This window comes from Talpa occidentalis, unplaced genomic scaffold (assembly GCF_014898055.3).
Source record: "Talpa occidentalis isolate TD23 unplaced genomic scaffold, MPIMG_talOcc4v2.1 talOcc4.7, whole genome shotgun sequence".
NCBI classification, from domain to species: Eukaryota; Metazoa; Chordata; class Mammalia; order Eulipotyphla; family Talpidae; genus Talpa; species Talpa occidentalis.
In genome coordinates this window covers 62,294,587-62,321,234 of record NW_023605083.1, presented here as the reverse complement: position 1 = coordinate 62,321,234, position 26,648 = coordinate 62,294,587, and the positions used below count along the sequence as shown (strand labels likewise).

The 26,648-nt window shown below is 39.1% G+C and overlaps 1 protein-coding gene across 1 annotated transcript in view; it reads left to right on the top strand.

Moving 5' to 3' along the window:
* SVEP1 (sushi, von Willebrand factor type A, EGF and pentraxin domain containing 1) overlaps window positions 1-26,648 on the top strand; it is a 167,201-nt gene that overhangs the window by 5,593 nt on the left and 134,960 nt on the right. The window contains exons 2-3 of the mRNA XM_037491628.2: window positions 17,535-17,790; window positions 20,614-20,790. Of these exons, the coding sequence (XP_037347525.1) occupies window positions 17,535-17,790; window positions 20,614-20,790 (433 nt within the window). The remainder of the gene's footprint in view (window positions 1-17,534; window positions 17,791-20,613; window positions 20,791-26,648) is intronic.

Here is a 26,648-nt window from a genome sequence, read left to right as displayed (position 1 = left end):
TGGAGCAGGTGTGCAAGGCAAGACTCTGCTACTGGAGCAAAAGTTCTTGTGCCATTGATTGAAAGCATATAGGCTAGTAAAAGCTGATCATGTGACAGTGGTATGAGGAATAAATCTGGAGGGTGGGATAGGAATGGGGGACAAAGTTTCACAAGGGACAGGGAAGGTGACATTGTGATCATACGTCAAGTTACATTTGTGTTATCACAGGCAGAGTTATCCTGTGAACACCATGGAGATAGTCATGTAATTAGGTCAAGAACAGCTTAGGCGTCCCAGGCCTGCGATACGGGCTGTACTCTATAGGTAGTCAAGGAGTTCTCTGCTGTGATTTGTAGATAGCAAATAGATCACAGTTGCCCATGAGTGGCCAGCTAGCAGCAGCTCATAGGAACCCACATACTGTGTGTTTTTGTACACCAGCTCCATAATCACCTTTTTTTATGATACAGATGCTAAGGGATAAGGCAAGTTTGGTTTCTCCTTTTCTTCCTATAGGGGAAATCATGTACTCTGCAGTGAATCCAGCTGTTCCAAACTTAGAGCATGCTTTAGATGTCAAGAATTGCTCACTGTTCTAGATGCTGAGTCCTTTTCAATACCCCTGGAAATGTACCCTTTTCTGCCCTTCTTTAATTTTTAAACAATTCTCATATTGCCTTGGTCTTATATAGGAACTTCCTTAGTAATTCCATTGGGATGTCAGAATGTTTGAATCTTCAATGTATACAAAAGAACCAGATCTTATATGTTTTCCAGGTAAAATTAGGACTAAAATTCTTCATTTGAAGAGAGGGCAGATATAATTCTGAACCGTAGAATTCAAACTTATTCTTAATTTAGCCTTTGCATATATTTTATTCACTAGTTTAATTTTTCTTTACTTGCTAATCCCGGCCTACTATGAACTGATCATTGGCAGACCTTAATATAATGTGTCTTCTGTGCTTCCTTTTAATCACAAAGAATTAGCCAGGATTAGGGTTGATTGGATGTTATAGAATAATCTAAGGCAGCACTGGCTTAAACATGATAAACATTTATTTTTCTCTCTAATTGTCTTGAGCAGAAAATTCTGAGTTAATAGGGCAGTTGTACAGTGTCTATTTTTTCTGTGCACCAACTTAAGGTCACCTCATGGCATAAGATAGCTGTTGGGGCTCCTACCATCAAGGGCTTATTCCAGATCCCAGGAAGGAGGAAAGGGCAGATAGTCACATCTCTTTAAAGGAGACTGTGGTGATTTACGTGAGACTTGCACATGTATCTCATTGGGGAAACTTGGTTTCATGACTACTCTGAGTTTCATGGAGCTTTATTACTGAAGCGGAGTGAGAGGATTGATGCTGAGTGGTCTTTGCCATATTGTTGTATCAAGAAAAGTGTGTGTCTGGAAACCCACTCCATTTCATCTTCAAATGCCATTGCCCTGACCCAGCTCAAGAAGGAAGTCAGGCTTTCCTTAAATAAAAAAAAAACAAAAAACACCTTATTCCTTATATTGGACTCTACCTCTTTTAACTTCCTACATTAGTTTCCCAGAGCATACTATGAAACAAAATTAGCATTTTACTCTTAATTTGGTAAACCCAAATGAACCGTTCTTAGGAAAGCACGGTTCTCCTTTGGCTTTAGTAAAGTAAGCTGTCAGGTTAAGAGACCTCTATATTAAAAGGAATTTCCTGTTTTGTATTATCTCTGCCTTTCCCATAGATTTTTAAGACTGTTCTCTAAATCTCCCCAGGCTATATGAAGAATGGATTTCTGGCAGAGTCTGCTTATACACAGTAACCTGCTCTGGTCTGGAGACCAATTGTGGGTAGGAGAAGCTGAGAATTATTGTAACATATGAATGTTTATATAGTATTTCACTTGACATGAATGATAGAAAGTTAAATTTGTAACACATTAGTTGGTACATTTTTTTAAATCAATCTTTATGAAAAAAATGTTAAAGCATTTTTCTCCTTTGTTATCTTTCTGATAAATTCCTCCAAACAGTTGCTCTTTTATTTGTTAAGCAAGTAAGAGTTAAGCAATACAACTTTTTTGAATTCAGAGCATGTGTTTCTATCAAGTTATAAATGTAAAAAGCTATAAACTTGAGAATAGATTCAGTTTGCTCTGTGTGTTGAAATAGTGGTCGCTGCCTTGTGTCATATGAATAGATGTAATTCAAAAGCAAGGACAAAATAGCTTTCTAAAAGATTAATAAAAACATTTTAAATAAAGTTCTTAACAGAACTAATTACATGATTGAGATTTACTAACTAAAGTTAATTTAGTAAATTTACTTAGTCATTTACTTAATAAAATACAAGTTGGATATTTTTCAAGTTGTAATTTATTGCTAGGGTTTATATTAAATATATTTTGACGTACATGAGTTTGATGCAATATTTTCTTTTTTTTATTTTTGGGTAGAACTGGGGTGTAGGTCAGAGGTGTGGTGGAGGGGGAGAAGATTCACCAGAGACAGAGTGGGGAGCACTTGGTCTTTACTGAAATACACTGCTGAGGGGAGCAGCAGGCGACACAGGAGAGGTCTTCTGCACCATATGTGGGTTAGCTCCGTGGTCAGAAATTGAACTCAGGCCATAGTGGTGATAACACTGAGATTTAACCCCCAGGCCACTAGGGAGACCTTCAATATATTCTCTTTTTTTAAAAAAAAAGATTTATTTATTTATGCATATAAGAGCTGGAGCACAGGTCAGAGATGTGGGAGGTGGGAGGATCCACCAGAGACAGAGTGGGGAACAGAACAGGCAGATTGACTGAAATACACTTCTGGGAGGAGCAGCGGGCAAGACAGGAGAGGTCTGCTGCGCCATGTAGGTTGCTCCCTGGCCAGCCAGGGATCGAACTCGTGCTTCAGAGGCTGAGGATTGCTTCATAGTGCTGTGCTTACCCCCTTGCACCACTAGGAAGGCCCACAATATATTCTTAATTCCTGCCAAAATGCTTCCAATACCCTTGTTTATTACTCATCTACAGCACCTGACTATAGAATATACTGGCTGCTGATGTAAAATATAACTTAACTTTTTCAAAGATGATATTTAAAATATATGTGTATGTGCTTAAAGTAATCCACTTCTAACTTTCTGTGATGTGGAGTAGCCCAGATTTTCACTAACCCCACTTATAAATGTATAGTACTTCTATATTTAGTCTTACATGCTAGGGTAAGGATCTCTTCCCTCAGCCAGAGTAGAAATTGCAGCAAGGATTTCTTCCTTCTTTCTTATGTTTTCAAGATCTTCCTCTTAATAGGCTCTTTTGTCTTAATATAGAACATTCACAATACATCTAAATATTTAAAACATTGGCAGTGGGTTTCCAGAGCAATGTGGTAAATTTGTCAGTATGTTTTCAGAGTCTTAAAAGAGTAAAACTTACGACTGAGTAATTATCAATCAGAAAATTTCATAAAAAGAAACCTCTAGATACGTACAAAGATTCCTGTAAAAGGGTATTCATCCTCACATTACTTGAAATAGAAAACTTTCAGCAGTAATGTGCCTCTGATTTGGTGGGCTCAATCAATTACACCTTCATCTCTCCTGAGTTCTTAATCAAGGAATTATAATACAACAGAGCTGACAGGTAGAGTCCAACAGTCCTCGTCTCCTGGTAATGGAGAATGTGACTTAGGTGTACAGCTCCCCGATACTGTTTGGATGACTTGCCTCCCCGGGGTCAGCCAGTGTTGGGCATATAGAGCCTCTTCCTGTAAAACTTAGCCAAGCCCCTTCCTGATCACCAAAGACCAAAGAGTGGGGGAGCAAGTGGGGCCAAGGAAGCTCTTCTTCCCAAGGAAGGAGTGAGAAATGGAGTGTTAGGGAGACCAAAGGGTAATTCTCATTGTTAACCTTCACATAGAATCTTTAAGAAGCAAATACCAAATTCCAACTTTAATAAAAAAAAATCTATCCTGAGATGTAGTTTAGCCAATAAAATCATATTTTAAAGATAATTCAATAACATAGTAAATTGGTCAAATATCATATAAATGGGCTAAATTCTCTCTCAGTGTGTGTGTGTGTTCCACCAGTATATAAAGCTGTGTATTTAAATCCAATTTTATAAAACATATGCACTCAGAAAAAAGCTGGAATTAAAATTTTCTAGTGACAGTATTTATAGTCTGTCTATGCAAATATAGCCATTCCTCCTGCATTTGGAAAAAATAATGATATATTACTTACTAAGAGGTAAAATGTTATTTACCTAAGTACAGGTGATCAAAGACATATATTTGGGGCATCTGGAGGCATAGCTTGAAGTGGTCAAATCTAAAAATCTAAAAATCTCAGCTCCTGTTTAAATTTTCCTAAGAAGTTTCCACTCTGCCCCACAGCACAGCTTTGCTTTAAGAGAAAATGATGCTTTAGCTCATTATCAGGAAATTGTAATGAAACAGTTCTAATCTTTTGTTGCCCAGTGCCAAGTCCAGCCAGATTGGAAAATTGTGCTGCATTGAAAGCAGTGAGCCTGCCACCCTTTCCTAGTAGCGCTCTCTCTCCCCTCTCCTGCTATCCCTCTGGATATTGAAAATCCAGATTCACATGAAAATCTGCCTACACATGGTATGTTACTGCTTGGCAACCTGTGGGTATTAACATAGAGCAGGGTGTTGAGGCTGCAGATGGTAGAAATAATGGACTCGTTTCATCTTGCTCAGAGGTCAGGAGAACGTGGCCCCCATTTGGCTCATCACACATGGAGAGGGTCACCCACCCTCTGCTCTATCAGTCTTCCTTATCAGTCTCCCTTTGGTAATTCTCATCACAGAACTTTCTCAGGACTGAGGGATATTCTGTAATGCACCGATGCTATCATATGCAAATGAAATCACTTCATCAAAGGACTCAGGTCCTGCAATGAATTCTCCTTCTCCAGCTCACAAGCTTTATTTTTATGGTGATTTTTGTCCTGCACAGTCAAAGGCAGTCTGCTTGCCAGCTGGGGTTGGTGAAGAGGCTTCAGACACATTCAGATGTGGCTTGACAGTGTCTTTTGATAATGGCATCTCTTTCAACTTGACTCCCTCATTTTGACGTATACCAATAAAGTTGTGTCTGCAAATAAATACTTATTTTAATCCTATTTTATAAGCTTTGCCTTTCCAGATGAATGTGAAATCAATTCGAGCAGTAATTAGGCAGTTTTTGTTCTTCATAGTATGTTTCTAGCCAAAATTTCTCTCTCTTTAGCCACGTCTCCTTCAAAATATGTGTGCTAAGCTTTTCAGTGTTGCTCCCCAAGTAATGAATTCAAGCAGTTACTGTTGGAGTTTTCTAGCGATTGAGAATGATGGATTCCCTCAGAGTTCACAGTTACTGCAATGAGAAAAATCAGTCTCCCCACCTCCTGCCCAGCACCCAGCTCTAGTTCATGTCCCCAGACAACTGAGAAAAATAGAGACAGGGAAACAGAGCAGGCACTTGGAACTTCAGGGAAGGGCAGAGTGAATACTTAGCAGGCACATCTCTCATGTCCCTCAGGGAGTGCTTCCCTTCCAGCCGCTAAGCGCAGGGGAAACAGCATTCTATATACTGCTTAGAAATTGACTTGCGCAGGAACTTTGAGATTCCTCTGTGCCTGTTTCATTGAGAAGGACGGAGACACACAGCTAATGTCTCAGTTTGGGGTCTCCCACAAGCAGAACCTGAGAGTTTATTTGGGAGGTGATCCTAGTTGACATTGATAGGAGAGTGGGGATGTTGGTCAGGAAGGTGAGCAGCAACAGAACAGGTAACAAAGGTAATGGGTGCCTAATCCCACTGGCGAGCTCTGGGAAGCATGTAAAATTCAAGCCTGAATTCTCATGACTAAGAGGGATCTGGGGCATTTATAGGCCTACTCTCATTAGTCTCTGTGGAGGGTTGTTTCCTGGAGGGCATTAATTCTCTGTCATTCTCTTCAACTTGTGGCAAGAATGGTCTCCAGACACCAGAGGGAATCCTCAAGGAGAAACAGATGCTGGCAGTTGGACGTGGGGAGATGAGGAGGGGAAGGCATAGACACTAGTTACTGTTACAGGTAGAAAGCTGGGGTAGAGGGTGGTTCAAGGGACAGTCCTCACTCCAACATTTGGATGTGTGACTTTTCCATGGAGGAGGAGAACAATGGAAAATAACTGGACTTGAGCCGCTTCATTGCCCATAAAGCAAGACAAATCCAGTAGAAAGAAGTTGTTTGGTGACTACTGAAAGTAGGATCACACACGCAAAAAAAAATTTCCTCAAAGAACAAACACATGGATCAGCAACAGTGGACCACAAACACACAAAATACCACTGACTTTTTCTTTATTTCCTTTCACTTTTTCTCTTTTTAAACATTTCTTCTTTCTCTGCCAAATAAACTATCTACTCATGAATCTTTATCTCTTCAAGGAATAAGACCTAACATGAGGATTTGGTAGGCAGCATGAAGTCCCTGAAAATTCTTCCCAGGAATTTTGCAGAGTAATCTGTTTTCATCTGCTCGATATTGTCCCAAAGTGTGAGGAAATACTGTAGGGAAATATTTAATTAGATACATAAATTATAGGTGAACATAGTACATGACTCCTTCCTGGCACTGTCTAGGGGATGCCCGACTTTCTCCCTTGCTCATTGAGGACAGAGAGCTCATCTTATTTCACTTGAGCTCTTCACAGGACCTGGCCAGTGGTATTCACTGTAACTTGAGAGTTCTTGAGCAGACATTTCTTTCTTCAAGTACCTTGGGTAATTAACTAGGTTCATTTATGTATCCAAAGCATATTTTAACAATTCTGTCACTGTTCTAAGTGCAAATATGTAATTAAGTTATAAGACTTGTTTAAAACACCGAAGACTATATTAGCTCAAAATAATTTTAGTTTTACATTGTTGGCCCTTGGCAGTTTGATTCAGTAATATGTATATGATGAAAGATAGAAATGAGACCTTTCATGGAGAACATAACATAGTATATACAGATGTTGGTTTATAATGATATATACGTGAGATCTATACAATGTTGTAAACCAATGTTACTTTAATAAAAAGGAGGGGTGGGGACCCAGTGGATTATGGTGGAGGATTATTGGTGCTTTCGTGGTGGGCATGGTGTAATAACATACATTTATTTTTAGCATTGTGAACCTATACTCCTAAAACATATATGGTAAACTAACATTACCTCCATTAACATCATTTTTTTAATTCAAAAAAGAAAATGAAGGAAAAGCAATGAGCTCAGTATTTGACAGACATTACATAGTTAAGTTTTCCAGTTATTAAAAAGTTTAATATTGAGAAAAATTATATTTCGATTAAAAAGTAAAAATAAGTCAACACCTTTGAATGATGTGTGTAAATATTACTGTAGTGACTAATTGTAATTTAAATATATGATGGTGAAGTATATGCAAACTGAGCCCTAAATTATTTGGAATTTAATTTCAGTTGTTTTAAGATGTTAAACGCAGGGCCTTTTGTTCCGTAATGGTAATCGATGTGGTCATTTATACAAACTAAAATACAGAACAAAACAGTTAACAGTTATTTGTAAAATCATAAACTGATGTCCAATTATCATTTGAGTTTATCTTTCTATTTTGACCTCATGTGATACATGAATAAATTCTATAATATCTTTGACATTATAGGCTAACGGTTACTCGGTGGTATTATGGTAGGCATTGTTAACATGCCATGAAATCACTTTGCAGATTTATTGGTAACAAAAATAACAACAGAGTTCAATTTTATTTTATTATCACGTGGTAAACTAGCAAGTTGCTTGAGTGATAAGTCATTTAGCCCTCTTGTTTTCTTTTGGATTCTGATGACTTTCCTTTTTGCTATCCATATTTTCCTTCCCTAGTGTGTTTATAGAATGCATGGTGGAGTTTGGCATTATTAGAAATTTGTTTTGTCTTTTGTGTGTTTCATTCTTTTTTTTTTTTTTTAATAGTCTGACTTTAAGTCTGCTATTCATGAACTGCTGTGCATACCATTTCCCAATTTGATGAACTGCCCCTCTGGGTCCATTTCAAAATGATTTGCATCTACGTTTAATAACTAAAGTATGTATGTGGGTGGAAAAACTCTACAACCATAAATCTGAGATTAAGTTCCTTTTTGACCCTCTGGTTCGTCTGCGATTTGGCTAGACTGTAATAAATAGCCTAAAGGTCATTTGAGCCAACATTTTTTTTTCTTTCTAGAATTTCAGTCTATGAAATCTGAGTAAATGCTTAAAATAATGAGTCATACTAAATATAACTATCTATAGATATTATACTTTTGTCATTTTACTTTTGGTTTGTTTTTATTGATACTTCTGTTGTGTCATTAAATACTTTAAATAAAAACCCCTACCTCAGTGTGTGGTATATAATAAAGACCCAATACAGACTTTGTAAAATAAATTTAAATATAACATTTATTCCAGTTTTCCATTTTACAATTGCAAGATAGGATTTACTGTAATATCAAATTTGGCCTAGAATTTATTCATTTATTCTACATGTTGGACTTATGGCTAGTGAAAACTAAGTAAATTATTAAAATTGTTTATTCTTTTATTTTTTTAAGATTTATTTACTTATTTATTTATACAAGCACTGGGTACAGTCAGAAGCGTGAGAGGGTGAGAGAATTCACCAGAGCCAGAGTGGGGAACAGAACAGGCAGACTGACGAAACACACTGCTGAGGGGAGCAGCGGTCATGGCAGGAGAGGTCTGCGCGCCATGTGGGACCCTCACCCAGTGGTTGGGGATCGAACCGGCGCTGCAGTGGTTGCGGGCAGCTTCGCAACCCAGTGCTCAACCACTGCACCACCGGGGAGGCCCTGTTAATTCTTTTATCCACTCATTTCATAGTTATTTTTAATTAACAAATGAATGAGAATATGAGTCAATACTTGCCATGGAGCACCTTGCGGTCTACTTTGGAATATAGCCAGATATATAATCACTAACTATAATTATTATGAAGTTAATATGAAGGGATGTGGTGGTAACATTGAAGTGGATTTAATGTTTTCTGTACATCAGAAGTTTGGGAAACTTTCAAAGAGGAAATGAAATTTGATCTGGGTTTTGAAGAACTGGTAGAAGTAGAGGTAAACATATTGGGAGATGAGAAAGGGTTGTTACAAATTTCCCAGCTGAGCAGCCATTAGGAAAGCATGGAATATCCCCATATCCCCAAATTGTCTGCTGTAACAAACATACGGTGTAAGAGGTGGGTGAAGGAAGTATACAGTAGACAGCGATGGATAAGGGATGTGACTAGAAGTATCACTTGGGAAGGGATCCTAAAATGTCATGTAAAGAAATGTAGACTTCAGTTTATAGACAGAGGGAAGATAACGGAAGTTTTAAGACATAATTGGATTTAGCATTTCCAAAAGATAACTCTGGTGGCAGGTAAGACAATGAATTTGATAGAAGATCACCTTGACCTAGAGATGCTTAAGACAAATTTTGTTTTTCAACAATCCAGAGAGAAGTATGTGAACCAAGAATGGTCAATTGCGTTATGAAGTATGTTGCTAAGTCAGAGGTGAATTGTCTGGCTAGATGGTTACTGGGGTTGGTGGATCAGAAGGAAGCCAGGTTACTCCTAGATTGCAGATGTGTAAAATGGGATATTGATACCATATTTAATATATTTTGAAAACTAGAGGAGGGAACCCTTATTTGTGCATGGTTGAGGGTATGTTGATTTGAGAGGAGGTCTGTGGTGCTATGATATTCAGGAAGAGTGGTCCACTGGACCACCGGCCCTTCACATTGGGAGGCTGAGTCTTGAATATAGGGATCATTAGTCCATTGTTGAGATACAACATTCTGAGATCACATGACATTCTACAAGGGAGTAGAGAAAAGGAGAAATGATATACACCTATAACATAGCATAAATAAAGCCCCTAAGTATGCTACTAGGAGGCAGTCAGCATTTTGATATATATAATGTCAGTTATGTTCACACATGAACACACACATATATGCATGCACACTCTTACATACATGTACATTAACACACATGTGAATGCTTGTATAATAAAATCATTGACATTTGGTACCTACTTTTTATGTTTGGGATTATTCATTATTATTGTTATGTTTGGGATTATTCATTATTATTATGTTTGGGATTATTCATTATTATTATTGATATTACATGATTGCTCTATAATTTATTAAATTAGTAATATTTTTTTTTTAAAGATTTATTTATTTATTTATACAAGCACTGGGTACAGTCAGAAGCGCGGGAGGGTGAGAGAATTCACCAGAGCCAGAGTGGGGAGCAGAGCAGGCAGAAGGACCGAAGTACACTGCTGAGGGGAGCAGCGGGCGGCAGGAGAGGTCTGCGCACCATGTGGGACCCTCCTTCAGTGGCCGGGGAGCAGCCGGGGATCGAACCGGTGCTGCAGAGGCTGCGGGCAGCTTCGCAACCCAGTGCTCAACCGCTGCGCCACCGGGGAGGCCCCTAAATTAGTAATCTTAATGAAATTCTTTATCTTTCTATTTTCTGCAGTTTAATTTCACTATCACCAATGCAGATTTCTAGGTCTTTCATGGCATTTTGAGTTTCCTTGAATTATTTCCTAATCAAATCCTTCTCCTACAAGCTCTGTTTTTATCTGAGCCTGTTCTCTTTCTGGACTTTCAGTTCTTGTTTTCAGAGAAACCATGACTTCTAAATGCTGGTGATGCAAGCACCATTCCATTGTGTCTATTTCAGTATTAAATTATGAGTCCTTCTAAATCTTCAGGTTGATTTTGCAGCTCTGGTTTTACAGAATATTTTCATAGGCCTCCTCTGGAATTGTGTGTGTGTGTGTGTGTGTGTGTGTGTGGTTTTTCCCCTTGGAGAAAAGATATAGCTGTCTTAACCTGCACTGCCCGCTGTGGTAGCTACTAGTCAGATGTGGTTTTTTAACTTTAGTTAAATTAAAATTAAATTAAATGATAAATTCAGTGCCTCAGTTGCAGTATCCTCATTTCAAGTGTTCAATAGCCATATATTGCTGGAGGCTCCTGTACAACCTGTCAGTCATCACAGAAAGTTCTTTGGGACAGTGCTACCTACACTCTTTTCAGACTCAGCTCAGGGTTTATTTTTAACCCTGTTTACCAATCATAAGCATAATCAGTTATGTTTATTATTTTTATTATACTTTATAATATTCCTACTTTATTGTATGTATTTATTGTCATTTCCACTAATAATAACATATTTTGTAGCCATGGTTTCTAACACTTGTTTTACCCAGTTGTTTATTGTTTTGTACAAATCATCCGACTAGGAAAAAAAGAAAAAAATCCCTGCTTGGCTTTTTTGAAAATGCTCTGCAAAATGAAACATAGAATGTAAGATACAGGTGAAGTAGAAGAATTCACTATGAAAAACAGAACTAATCCTAGAAAGCACTTGTTGTGTGCACTTAACATAAGTAAATAAGGCAGGGAAATGAAGATGAGAAATGAGATAAACAACAGACTTGAATGAAAATAAAACTGGCTGTGAAGCTGAAGTGAATAGAGAACTGTGTAAGATAAATAGTTTAACAAGGAAATTAAATGCAATGCCAGGCTTAATTCTTAATTAGAAGTAAAAAGGAAGCAATGCATCCTCTGTAAAACCCAACTGGTGATGTGGAAAAAAGTTTAAGGCATTTCCACCAAATTCAGAACAAAGTTGGATGGATGAGATAGAAGTGAAAAAGGAATAAAATATGTGAAGTCCAGAAAATGATGAACTAACAGATAAATGACTTCTTTTCCCAGAAATGGTATTCAAAAACAAAACAATAAATATTTTTTTGAACTGTGGTATTTTAAATGCAAATTAAAAATATTGACTAACTTGACAAAGTTCAGTAAACTTTTATAATTAAGAGAATGAAGAAAATAGCCTAAGTAGATTGTGGTGTCTCCTTTGTACTTAATACTTCTAATAAGGAAAAGAGTTTTCTGGAAAGTAAGTTGAAACACTGACATATTTGCTCACTTTCTGCTTCCTGGAAGAGAGTAACTGCTAGAGTCACAACAGGAATTAGTTGATAACAAAAAATTCTTTAAAAGATCACTTAGGAGCTTTCCATGTTAGTATCTTCAGTCAAGGGTGGCTGCAATGGGTAATTTGCACGTCGTTTAATTCATAGAGCCCAAGAGCAAATATTGTCCCCACGTGAGATTTGTCATGACCTCGCTTTTTTTGCAACGCCATTTTTCAGAACAGTTCCCCAGTGGCCTGACTTGGGGAGAGGGAGTTGCAGTCTTGTGTAATAGTGATGGATCTCGGGGTTTAGAACAATGTTACACAACTCTGCATTTTTATCATTCTAATGACTCTTGCTGGACAAGGGGCGCTTACTTTCCTGCCAGCTATTTATACAAGCTAATCAGAGGCTTGATATAATCCAGATGGTGATAACCTTTTGCCATACAAAGCCCATGTTTAGTTTCCCTTTGCCAGCACAGGGTTTGCCTCATTCAGTAATCTGGACCCAAAAATTCTATTTCTGAAATGCCTTATGAAGGATAGCAGATGATGTAAACTATTTCAGGGACACTAAAAAGAAAATCAAGTGCTGGACTTCTGACATTCCACACACATAACCACAGATCTATTTATTTTTTATATCTCTGGAATGAAAAATGTTTTTATTGAATTTATTATGTTTTTATTAAGTACAATGAACCACCAGGATTTAGGGAAAGGGATAAATAATTTTCAGTAAATCATTCACCCCTCTGTCTTTTCAACTACATTCCAAACCAGATCTTGTGTAATTCTTTGCTTGGACTACTAGTCCTGTTTTTCTTCTACTATTTTAAGCTTAATATATTGTCTTGCCAACAGATATAACGATTCCTGTAAATACCCATCAGTTCCTTACAAGAAGAACTAAAGAGAATTGCAACGTAAAGTGGGCTGTGTGTCTTGAGTGAGGCAGCCAGAAATCTCTGCTAAATCCTATCCTGGATATTAAGGAATGTTATTGACTAGAATTAAGTCAAGATATTATTTGTTCATTTCAGAAGGACAGTAAAGGTACAACAAGAAAATTTCATCTTTTCTTGTATAAAACTATGCAAGACACACTTCTGTCCATTCCTACTGATCACTCAAAGACCAACTCACTCAAGTATCTCTACAGAGTATCATAGACTTTATCTACTCCCCTCATTCATTAATTCACTCATTGAATAAATGTGAACATATTCTTTGTGCCAGACACTGGCAGGAATTCCATTCTGAATACCATTTTTTTTTTTCTCTTCTCCTTGCCATCAGAAGTCTCACAGTTTACTGCCATGGTCTTATAGAAGAGAGGGATCAAAGTAAACACAAGTTTAGGGGAGTGTCCTTGGAGGTTAGGTTGTGAATTCAGAGTAGAACACTCAGAGTTTTCACTTAGTAAAGAGCAAGGAGGTCATAATAACAACTTGCTACACTAGAACAAGGAGTTCCCTTTGAACACTGATGTAAAATTGTAAAGACAAATAAAATGTCTCACTTTGTGCCATCCTTAACAGATCATTGGAGCTTTCCCCAGAGATACTACTAAGAGAAAAAAAGGAGGTATGTGGGCCTCCCCTGGTGGCGCAGCAGTTGAGCGCTGGGTTGTGAGGCTGCCGCCGCCTCTGCAGCACCAGTTTGATCCCTGGCCACCAGCGAGGGTCCCACAAAATTTAAAAAAAAAAAAACAAAAACAGGTGTGTGTGTTGTGTACCTGTGTATATTTCAGTCCATCCCAATTCTTTGTTTATAGGTAGGGCTTTTTACCTGCTGTGTGGACTAAATGCAAATGTCAGCATATATCCTTTATTTGGCCCAAGGCTGGTTTCTGCTTCTCTTTGACATACCCTTAAAACCTTGAACAGCTTCTTTGCTTTTTCTCATGATACAATGCCCCAAGCTCATATTGTCTATTTCTTGTCCTAGGTCTGAAATCCATAATTTCCTTACAAATTCCTGGTTCCTTTTAGTTGGAAATACTATTTGGAGACTGTGATCAGTTTTCAAGGGCTGATCACTATGACTGGGGCTGATTCTTGATCCTTTCTCTTTCTATCCACTTTGGCCAGTGTATCTTTGGGATAGATTCCTAGAAGTGGTATTGCTGGATAAAGTGATTACTTAGAACATTTTTAATGATAAACTCTCAAGCTCAATTGGAAAAGAGAATTTTTGGAGTTAACCACAAGCATCTTAAAGCTCTCATTAGTCTAACGAATGTTAGACTTTCTTTACCAGGTAAGAAAAAATATAATAAAGATATAATAGCCAAATTAGTGAGGCAAGTAATTCAAACAGAATGAAGAGATTATGACAGGGAAAGAAGAGCTCTCTCAATAAATCACTTGGGGGAAATTTCTTATCAAATTGGCTAAGTAAATGTATTCTCCTCACACCAAAAACAAAAATATGAATTTAAATATTTTAAAAACCAAAGCATTAGATAAAAGAAATGAGAATGCTCTAATGGGTGTAAGACAGGGAAAGTTTCTAACACAATCTACAGGAAGAGATGGAAGATCAGGATGGCTCCAAATCTTTTGACCTGAGCAACTGAAACAATTGCTGTAATAGGGGCTGATCTTTACCAGAAAATATTTATTGCATTTGTACCACTGTTCTAGACTTAGGGAATCAAGCAATTGAAAAAAAAAAAATAGACAAAAATACCTGCCTTAAGGAAGTTCCTTTAGAGAGAAGATCAGGCTTCTGTTTAAAGCTTTCCTTGGCATTTTGCCTCTAAATATCTCTGAGCTGTGTTGCAGAAAGACTCAGGTGATTTTTTCTCCCAATCCTGGCCTTCATCCCTAGCCTGTGCTTCTTCCTGTCAATAAGATAGGGATGGCAAGATTCCAAATGATTTTTTCTACATACATTCCAAGATATCAAGAGTGTCTATCAGGAAGAGAAACAGTGTATGTAAAAGAATATTTCACTATCTGTTGATTAAGATTTAAAAAAAAAATTGTTTTCCTGGGCCTCCCTGGTGGCGCAGGCGGTTGAGCGCAGCAATGTGAGGCTGTCCGCAGCCTCTGCAGTGCCGGTTTGGTCCCCGCCGGCCTCGGAGCAGCCCACATGGCGAGCAGGCCTCTCCTGTCTCGCCCACTGCTCCCCTCAGCAGTGTATTTCATCAGTCTGCCTGTTCTGTTCCCCACTCTGTCTCTGGTGAGTCCTCTCACCCTCCCGCGCATCTGGCCTGTACCCCGGCTCTTGTATGCATAAAATAAATCTTTTTTTTAAATTGTTTTCCTAATGCAAGGTATAATTTCTGTGTTGAGACTCCAAACCACCCAATGACAGAAAATCTCATCTAGGTACTTTCAAATAAACTCTAAGTCCGAAATTCCTCAAGTACTTTACTTCTGAAAATTGAGTTGCATTCAGGAATTCTTTCCTCTTCCCTTTCTCCCTATAGCTGAGCTTCTCCCTCTTGCTCTGGCATGAGAACACTCCATCCTTTGGGAAGGTCTCCATTGTCTCATCAGTGTTTGGTCCTCACTGGCCATCTGCATGGAGGGTTATCAGCTTTCTCATCTTTGGAGCAGTCTCTCCCTGGGCTTTCAGGATTTTTCAGATCAATGGGCCAGCAAGAAACACATCTCTATCTGACTTTTGACTCATATGGTCCATACCATGGCCTCTGTCTTCCTCTGCCCACCAGCAGCTTCACCAACACACTCTCCTGAGCCTCTCTAAGAATACAGAAGCTCATCAGGTCCTTCTCCCTTAACACCCACATAGTGCTACTATACTGTGACCAAGAGCACTCCTATGGGACTTGCTACCACCCCAAATGTCTAGCTAGAATGAGGACTCGTGTTGCTCTATCTAAAGGGATGTCAGTAATCTCTCCTGTGACTGCAGTGGTGTGGGGGAGGCATCTGGTATAGATCCTCACAGCAACATCTAAAAGCTCGCGTTTCCTCAAACTCTGTCTCTTCCCCTCCTCAGAGATTATTTTCTCATCTGGAGTGAGGAAACATCTTGCACTTACCAAGTATTCATCCTAAATCTTTCTGTCATTCACCAAGATGGCATCTTTTAAACTTTGAGACAAAAATGTTGAGACTATTAATGCGGTCTCCTGGTGTGTCTATTTGGGGAATGTTTCTTTTAGTATCTCACATGTTCGTCTACATCCACCTGCCCTCTGTGCTTCTCTTCAGAACAGTCCCAACCAATCTATTTATTTTCCTCTATTTCAGTGATTTTTTAAGAAGGAGTGGGGGAGAAGTGTTTGAATAGCTTTTCTCAAGTGCTGGCTTTCCAGATATTCTCCAGAACACTGGTCATTTGTCTTTAAATTTAGGTGTAACCTTTTTATCTTTAATTTGCAAGCATTAAAAAATGAAGAATGCTTCTTGTAAATATGAATCTTATAATCTGAGGGAATGTGGATCTTATAGCTGGGTCTTCCCCTAAGTGAATTGAACGTTATTTTTTAAATTATATAATCTCCTTTCAACTTTAACAAAACAGGTTGTAATTGTTACTCTTCCTGACTACTGTCTAAATGTAGTTGTTTCTTGAATCATTATTCGTATTGCCCTCCAAATATTGAATTCTTTCTAAAAACTTGTCAGAAAATATACCTGGGCCTCCTCCCCATTTCTAGTGAAAATCAACAATAGCATATTAAATTATAATAGCAGATTCTGCACTGGTTTTCTTAGATCTTTGCAGTTTGATGTTACAAAGCATCAATAGCAATAAATAGATGCCTTTTTTTGAGAGGCTTTACTTTTTTTCTGTCTATAGAGAAGGGATAGCAGAGTTATAAAGCAGAACTTACTGGTCCTAAAATTATAAAGCCCAAGTGACAGATTAAGTATTTTCTCATGAAAAGAGGATACCACCAAAAACAATTTGATTTTCTGCTAAGGCTGGGTGGTCCAAAAAAGATGAAGTATTGAATGTATACCTTTGGAGGAGCAGTGGAAAAACAAATAAAGGAAGCAGGTTGACCATTATTAACTCTAGAAAAGACATTCTATTCCATTTTCTTCTAGTTAGACTTCTGGAGTATAATCATGTGGTGGTTCAGCCAAGTAGGTAAGTAGGTTTATAAGTATATATATATATATATATATATATATATATACACACACACAGACAGACAGTGGAAGCAGATTGGAAGTAGATCCAGATGACTCAAATTTGGTTCATATTTTGAGAGCCTGAAAATCAATAAAAATAATTTAACAATAATTGAAAATATTCATAAAAATTCATTCTACAAATATTTGTTTATTTGCATTAGCAAACTGCATGGCTGTATTGCTGGTGCTGCTGCTGCTACTGCTATATTTTACATGCTTATGAGATGCTTTGTGATTCCATGAGACCACCAGAGACTCTGGTCTGTGTGTATTGCTGTTTTACTGACCATCTTTCCAGTCCTTACTCTTGTGAAGTGCTGGGGATTTTATAAATACTGTTTTAAATATGAAAGGAAGCCTGTGGTTGGCTAACACAATACAAATTCATGCCAACTTTCCCTATTTCATTGCAGCAAATTCTTCGTCATTCTAGAGAAAACTCAACAAAAGTCATATTTCTCATTACTGATGGATATTCTAACGGGGGAGATCCCAGACCCATTGCAGCATCGCTGCGAGATTTTGGAGTAGAGATCTTCACCTTTGGCATATGGCAAGGCAACATTCGAGAACTGAATGACATGGCGTCCAGCCCAAAGGAGGAGCACTGCTACCTGCTGCACAGTTTTGAAGAGTTCGAGGCTTTAGCTCGCCGGGCATTGCATGAAGGTAATGAGCCTCATGGCATTCCATGGTGCTTCTAAGTGGAATTTCCTCCTCACTGCCCAAACCCTCTGGAAGATGACAGCAGATCCTACGAGGTATTTGCTGAGCATGATGCCCATGTGTCCTTTGTATATTGTAATAGGTGGTGACCTTCGTAAATAAAGCTGGCACTCTCACCTTGCAATGAGATTATTTACTTTTGATTTTTAACAGCTGTGATATATTTTCGCAAAAATATCCATAGGCTCCCCCCTAGAATGTGAGAATCAATGGAATGAATTTAGGTGTGTTTTGAGGCCACACACAGAGTGGGAAATCTTGACTTAGTTCTCATTTACACTTATCTGGAAACATGAAGTAAACATTAGAGACGTGCATAGCAAATCTCACCAGAGGGTTTCCAGAAATACACATGAAGATACAAGAGCAATAAATACTTAGCACACACTTCTTGATCTGACACTTTGAAGATAAATATGTGTGTGCATCTAGCTGGAGGGCATATGGAATGTATATAAATGCTGAAGAACGTTGATCGTGATAAGGAAGGCAATCAGGAAAGTCATTCATTAGAGTTTTTTTAAAAGACCATTTTGTAAGGGTGTTTAATTGTAGGTTGTGAGCTGAATAACTTTAAGGCATAGTGGTGGCATGTGTCTCAGTGAGCCAATCCCTAGCATCGATGAGATGACAGGAGAACCAGCCTCAGACCAAAGCCATGTGGCAAATTCATCTCAGTCCTTGCAGGCAGCCATGTGAAAGATTTGATTTGAAGGGGAAATCAGCAGGAGGTTTCAAGCAATTAGTTAAGTTCCTAATAAGTGTGTCAGCCCTATTTAAGTTCCAAGACAATAGTTTAGAGCAGGATCTCAGCTAGTTAGGGATACAACCAGGAAATCCTAATTAGTCACCTACTAGCTGAGTGCCTTTTGACAAATTATTTAACTTTTGTACTCTGCGGACTTCTTTTTAATAGGCTAGAGACTAAGAATAGTATCGTCTTCACTGTTGTAAGGAATGAATGGATTAATGCATATAAAGTGATGGAAGAATTACTGAGGGTCTGTTAAAATAAGCTGTCAATAACTGTCCACTATTACTACATTAGACAGTCTATCGTCTGTAATTTTCAGCTGCCCCTTCTTTGAAAATGGAGCTATTATAATATGTGCCATTTTTTTGGTATGGAAATTTTGTCAGGAGTAAATAAAATATTTAAATTTCACTGAGTATATTGTTCAGCATATGGTAGAAGTTCAGTTACTGAAGCTTCCTTCATTTCCCTTTTTCTCAGGGGAAAGTGATATGTTGAGTGGGAAGACAGAGAAGCTGTGTGACTAGATGGGATTATGAAATTATGGTTATTAGCTATGCTATTGCAGATCAATTTCTAGTCCTACAAACTCTGATTTGCAGGGTTGGGACTTTTATTCCCTAATTTAAGTTGTCCTGGAAACTGAATGGGACAGAACTTTGAGGAAAGAGTGTTGGTTACTATATCACTGCAGGATTTTGCAAAGCATCACTTTTATTACCATAAACTAATATCTGGGGTGTTAATACTCTGTGGCTCCAGATTTGGTAAGGAGACACCTGGTCTTTACTGAAAAAACATGATCAAGACAAAGGAAATGAGCTTCATTCCAGGCTTCTGTTGTCTCTGAAGCTGTTTTCAATTTCAGTCGATCTACTTGGGTATCAAATGGGTCATTTTTTTCTGGCCCTTCTCAATAGACATAGGTTACAGAATAATAGCTTTCTTCATCTATACCTTGTTTATTTAGTTCTTTCCCAGACCTAAGCCCAAGTACCAGTCCTGATAGCTGGCTTTTGCTTGTTCCTTAAGTTCTCCCTCTGTCTCAGTATCTCAGAGCTGAGTACCTATGTTGCAGGCCTTTTAACCACACCACAGTCTATTGGATGGAGTTTTCATAGGATACCTGGTTGTACGGGTCTCTTTCCTTTGGTACCAAAGTCTTCCTTTCCTTCACCCCTATCTATGGTTCAGAGTCTTAATGCAGAGTCAGATGTTCCATAACTGAGGCCATCAACAGTCTCCTTTCCAACTATGCCATTTCAGTGCATGTGTCTTGCTGAAACTCATCCATCTCAGTCCCTACTATGGGTCCTAGTACCATAGACCTCACCCTGGACTTAAGGCTAAGATGTTTAAACTTCAGCAAATGGAACTTACTGGCTGCCTGATTCTAAGCCATCCATTCTGAATCAGTCATATTCAACCTCTACTGTCCAACTGGTATGATGTTAAGTCTCTAATCAGATCCTGTTTCTATTATTCAAGAGGCGTGGTTAAATCTTTAAACAAATAGCTCCAGAAGTGATGGTGTTTATGCTTTAGTTGGTGGCTCACAAGCAATGCTGTTAGGCAGCAGTCAAGGTTAGGGTTTTATTTTTTTATCTGAACAAAGATTTTGGAAATCTAGTTACTGCTGCCTGACTGCATATGGATGCAGCAGAACACTGCGGTGTGGCGGCCCAGGAGTGATCTCTCGAACCGACTGCATTACTTCCTGCTACATCTGGCGATTCCTCTCTACAGTACTTAACTTCTGCCTGACCCTACATGGCCTCGAGAACTTCTGATGAGTTCCCAGACTGAAATAACTTAACTGGCTGAGACAAATCCCCAGTTTCTAGTAGTGCAAATAATACACATTCCCATTTGGGTGGGATTGGGGGGCAGCTGGGAATTAGACGGATATGAAAAGATATTTTCTCCAGCTTGTGATGAAGTTTTAGTAACTAGAGAATGTAGTGTTCAATTGCTAATTTATTTTTTATTATCCTGTCATGTGTTATTGGCAGATCTGCCTTCTGGGAGTTATATTCAAGAGGATATGTCCCATTGTGCGTATCTCTGTGCAGCCGGCAAAGACTGCTGTGACCGGATGGCAAGCTGCAAATGTGGGACACACACAGGTCAATTCGAGTGCATCTGTGAAAAGGGGTACTACGGAAAAGGCCTGCAGTATGAATGCACAGGTGAGTCTCCAATCCGTGTGTAACTGAGTTTTCTGTTGCTAGGTAACAACCGATCCCAGATCTCATTGGCTGAAAGCAGTGAGTATACATTGCTCATGAGTTGGCTGGGGAGCTCTGTCGGTTTCAGACATGTGGACCCAGGCATTTGTCATCAGCTCTGAATTGGGTGGGCTGCCCTTCTGGGTTCTCTCACCTGTTTGGGGATCAGCTGGCTGGAGTCTGAGCTGCAGCAGTTTTGTCTGGGACTAGGAGGCTGTCCTTTCTGTGGCCTCTCATGCTCTGTCAGGCCCACCCAGGCTTGTTTGTGTGGTGGTGGCAGAGCTCCAAGGGGGAAGAATGGAAGTTCACAAGGGCTTCTGAAGCCTGGGCTCAAAAATGGGAGCGGGAAGATTTGGTGTCTTTTATTTGTAACCAATCTATCAATAGCCACACCTGTCCTCTAGGCACTTAAGTCAAAATATGCCTCATTCTCATAATGAGATTGACGACAGTAGGATTCTGGTCCTTAGGCCACATGTAACTTAGGGATTATCCCCAAAACTGCAGCACTTGATGATTCTTCACATATCCCCACCAAGGGACATCAAAAAACTCAGAAAGTACCATTGCTTCAAAATCGTTCTCAATTCACTGACATTTGTCATTTGTAATATTACGTCTTTAGAGTTGCTTATAAGATTATCTTTGGATTTTTAATATTTTATTAGAAAGGTAAAAAAGAACAACTTAGGATTCTTGTATAGATGTAGTATATACATATATATATGTGTGTATATATATATATATATATATATATATATAGTGATGTTTAATTTATATTTTCTGTTTTACCTTAAAAACAACATTAGAGAAAACTAACCTGCTGCTCCTTCATGAGTTGCTCTTTTGGAAAAATGTATTCCCATGGAAATTGACATCCAGCAGGAAAATGTAGGAGTAGTATGTTTATTTGATACTGGACCAGGTGGTCTTTCACTGCCTGCGCCATGCAAACATAATTTCACTCTGACTTTTGGGAGCCAGGCTTGCTGTGAACACAAATGCGGGCCCCTCCCTGGCCCGTATACTGACCTGCCTTCCCTGCCTCTCCTCTCCCTCTCCTGGAAGGACCTTTCCTCTTATGTTCGTTTCTTTTCTTCTTCTTGTCCCTTACCTCCCTTCCCGTCCCTGCTCTTCCCTCCCCTGGCCCTGCTCCCACCTGGCAGACACCCTCCCTGGGTCTGAACCTCCATGTTCACCCAGCAAAGGCCCTCCTCTCTTGGCCTGGCTCCCACTCCACCCAGCAGGATTTCTCATTTAAGCAGGAAAAAAAAAAGGGGCGAGGATCAACCCAACTGCCTCCAAGTTGGCAAGATGCCTCCCCTTGAATCTTCCCACACTTTCATCAACAGCCCTGCTTGGCACGCTCCCCACCACACCCTCTTGCCTCCTCCCCCCATCGCCCACCAGACCCAGGCAGAAGCTCTCATTTTCTTTGCTCCATGCTGTAGTCAGCATGTCTGCTTTCCGTGTGGTCCTGGACTGTGCTGCTTCCCACCAAGAAGCCACGCCGTGTGGCTGCCCAGCCACCTCAGCGGCACCATGCTGCAGACTCCATGCTCTGTAGCCTATAATCTTGCCTCCCAGGGGACAAGCTCCAGGAGGGGGGCATTCACAAATGCTCTCAGTTACTCAAGTAGCTGTGGCTGCAGCTAGCTGTCCTCTTCACGCTGAAGGGTATGGCAGTCTGTGAAATGTCAGAGGTTGGTGGACTTTCAGGAGAGCATCAGTGGAAGGGACAGGAGCATTTTTGCTGCTGATTCCAGCCAAACCACAAAGCACAACCTTTTGTGCTTAGTGTAGCCATCCTGTCTCATAAATTAGTAAACCTCAGCTGAATACTTCCTTACATGCAACATTTAAATTAGATAGAGTTGCATGGATATAAATGTCGCTAGTGTCATCTGCAGGATTTGCTTCTAAGGGATCAGAAGAAGTGACACTGGAACTCCAAGATGTGATCCGGGGCTGTGTGTAGTTAAGAGGCAGCACTCATCATGGGCCTCTCCTGCAAGCTAGGAACTGAAAAAAAGAAATTGATTCTATTCTTCCTGTGGCATGAAAGACTCATTACCAGACTCTCTTCTTTTGGAAAGAAGGAGCGGTACGTCAGCTCTAAATTATACTGTACTGCACATCTGGAAAGCTTGCACCCCTTTTAAAAATTATTTAGTTAACAAAAGTCATTGGGTAACTTTTCCTGCTTGCCCTGTGCTATGTATTCAATGGTGAGCAGACAAACTTGGTCCCTGCCTTCTTGGAATTTATAATCTAGCCACACCAATCAATCTGTAATCACAAGTAGTAATCGATGCTATGGAATTAAAAGGCCCTTGTTAAGGAGAAGGGACTCAGGGAGACCCTCCAGCAAGGCCAGACTAAGATTGAAAACTCCAAGAGCTGAAAGATGACAAGACAGTAGCTACATTATTGCTCCAGTAGAGAATGTTATTTTTCATTCTGAATAGTTGGAATTCTGAGTATTTATCCCCATTGTAGAAATAATGCCTTGCAGAACCAAATCATTCTTCTTTAGAGCCAGAAGAAACCTTAGAGATTATCTGCTTTAAACTCCTCATTCCATAAGAGGAAATTGAGGTCTGGGGAACTGGAAGCATTTTGTTCAAGATGGTATTTACAGTCATCAGCAGGACTCAGGAAGGGACTTAGGACACTATTCTCTAAGTCCTATATTATTTCTAAGATTTTTTTCATCACTTATTTTGTGTTTTTGAAAATAATGTCTTGTAGACATTGTTTTTGAGACATCACAGACACTGACCAGAGCTCAAAATCTTTAAAAACACCAGAAGGATTGGTCAAAGTCAACCTCTGCCAATTACAAGCCATGTGTCTTTGAGTGATTAATTTCTTCTAATTCTCAATTTCTCCTGTAAAATGAGCTCAATATTACATATCTGTCTATGGAGAAGTACATTGATAACTGTGTGTATGTAAGTATACACACACATATACTTACCTACATACAAACATACATACAAACACACATATGGGTTAATTGAGAGAATATACTCAGAGCACTTGGGATAGGAACTGGCAGACCAATTCCTAGTGGTAGAGTGCCTGAAAAATGTGCCCTGGGGATGGTAAAGAAGATTTATAATGCCAGTGGGTACCATCAGGAAGTGTTGCCCCTATTGAAGGTGGATTACCCTTTTGATCTGATGAATATCCAGTGAAAATCAAGCATACCGAGTGAGAGAAGGCAGGGTTGTCTGCCTTGACTGGGAAAGAGTTATATGCTGAGGCAAATTATGCTGAGCAAAACAAGTAAGAAGATGGATGAATACAGGATGGTGTCATTTACACGTGGAATATAGAGAAACCAAGCAAAGGGTCAGATAAAGTCAAACCAAGACCGAACCCTGGAAAGCTGACCATACAGGTGGGCAAGAGCAAGGTGGGGAAGGAGCACAAAGGACTGTAGAGGAGGACTGTGGGTGTCTTGGTGATAGGCGCTGTGTGGTAATAACACCGAAGGGGGAAAATACAGACTTTGCAGTCACAAACAATCATGAAAACCAATGTTTCCTCAATCAATCAATCAATCAATAGTATTTTTAATTAATTTCATAGAAAAGTCAAATACTAGAGCTAACTGTTAGGGTATTTCTCACCATTCACTGGGTAGATGAGTGAACTCTACACCCTGATCTTCCAGGAAATTTGTGGCAGACTGAAATTGAATAAAGGTCTCCGGATTCCCAGACGAGTCCTTTATTCTAAACTTAGAATTCATGAGAATTCAAAAGAAAGTGTATTACCACTATGGCACAGTGATCTCCTTTTCTTCTCTACCTCCTCCTCCCACCCCTGTCCCCACACTGCTCTGGGGCTCAAACCGTGACCTCCCGGATTCCCATGCAAGGCAAGGGCTATACCGCACATGAGCTCCATGGTCAGTAGCTGCTTCCTGGACAAGCCCGGGACACTCAAAACGATTTTAATAAATGTGGATCTGTTCCATATCATGAACATCTTCACTTGAACGCAAGCCTGAAGATATTCCTTAGAAATGAAATAACAAGTATTACTTTTCAAAGAGTTCAATTTGAGAAAATATTCGCAGATGATAGAAGACAATATTTAATATGTGTGGACAGGTTTTAAAGTCCCATGGCTCAAAATTCCTTTGAGTTGGTTTCAAAGTAAGCATGTGCTTTCAGCTGGTGGTTTTACAGCAGTGAGGAACACATAATAAATAGATAGCCCAAAGTAGAATGACGCTCTGTTCATATACATCTCACTCGTATAATAGCACTGAACACAGAAACCATATTGGACAAAATTAAATGAATGCTAAAAATAACCTGCAAGGAAAAGAGAAGTTGAAACATGATTGTAATACTAATAAAATCACCCGTCTAGTAGTCCAGTCGAAAAGAGGCACTGCAGTGAAAGAAATCCAGTTCAGCAACCAAATAAACTGTGAAGTAGTACAAGTTCTTTGCTTGCTGTGTTTCTGACTCCTACATGGGGATATATACAGACCACAACAAATCTTAAAATCAGGTATGGAATTTTAACTCCTCATGGTTTCAATGGTTGAAAAAATATTCTTTGGGATTAGTTATTGAACTTCAGCTATGAAATCTTACTGAAAACTGTGGAGTCTAATATGAAGAAGGCATTGCTTCTGGTTCTAGAGCTGGTGTTGCTGTCTTCTTCCTTCATCCTTAACAGGCATTGAACAGTGAGGATGGTGACAGTGGTGATAATGGCAGCAATAATAGCTGATAATAATAAAACTAGTTAAATTGGACTTATTCCAGGCATTTTTCCAAGTATCATTCTATATCCTCTCATTTAATGTTCACAATAAATCCCTGGAGTAATGTTCCATTTTAGAGACAAGGAAACTAAATGTCTGAGTGTGAACAGCGTGTGTGGGGTGACACAGCTAGTAGAGCTGGGATATGAACCCAGTTGTCTGGCTCCGCAGTCTACATCCAGTCATAGAGACAGACATTTAACAAATAAACACACAACTAAAAATATAGTTGCAAATTCTCGGAAGTATTAGTTTGACCATCTGAGATAGTTGAGAGTATGAGACCATGTGGGGATATTTAATCATTTTCAGTCCTTTAAATAGTAGCTTCATCTGGTTCAACCTAATACTAGGAAGAGAAAGACGAACTTGAGTTACATAGAGTACAAGTCTGCTTACTGTTTTTTAATTATGAATTTTTCATAAAATAAACTTCAAGTTCCTTAGCATGGCCTATTCATAGTGCGTGATTTGACCTCACTTTACCCTTCGAACTAAAAGCTAGAACTAGTTATAGTTTCCCTCACATACCATATTACTTCATTTCTCAGACCTTTCTTGCTTCTTTTGGCTCTCTTTGCACCACACCCAACTATTGTCTTTGCTTCTCTTCATCTGACTAGTGATTCTAACAGACAGGGACTTTCTAATGTCTTCTGTATCACTACTGCCTGCCTTCAGAGCCCATAGTAGGTGCTCAGGGTAAGAGATGTAAGTAAGAGATCAACTTGAATGCCAGAATCTTAAATAAACTATAATTCAGTGTTCAAATCTTAGGCAATTGCTGGTTTCCAAGTCTCCTTCCATAGGCTCCTTAGCCCAGCCACATGGTAATAAACTCTGAAGAATGTATTTCATTTATTTGAATGCAAAATATTTACATTTGGCTAAACATTGTCAACAATAAATTAAATACATTGTATGGTTGATTTACTGGATTAGTCATTTTTAGATGGCTAGATCATCAAATCAGCTGTGAATAGCCAGTGAACTCTTGTAAATCCAGGCTGTTGCAGCTGTTCTGAAT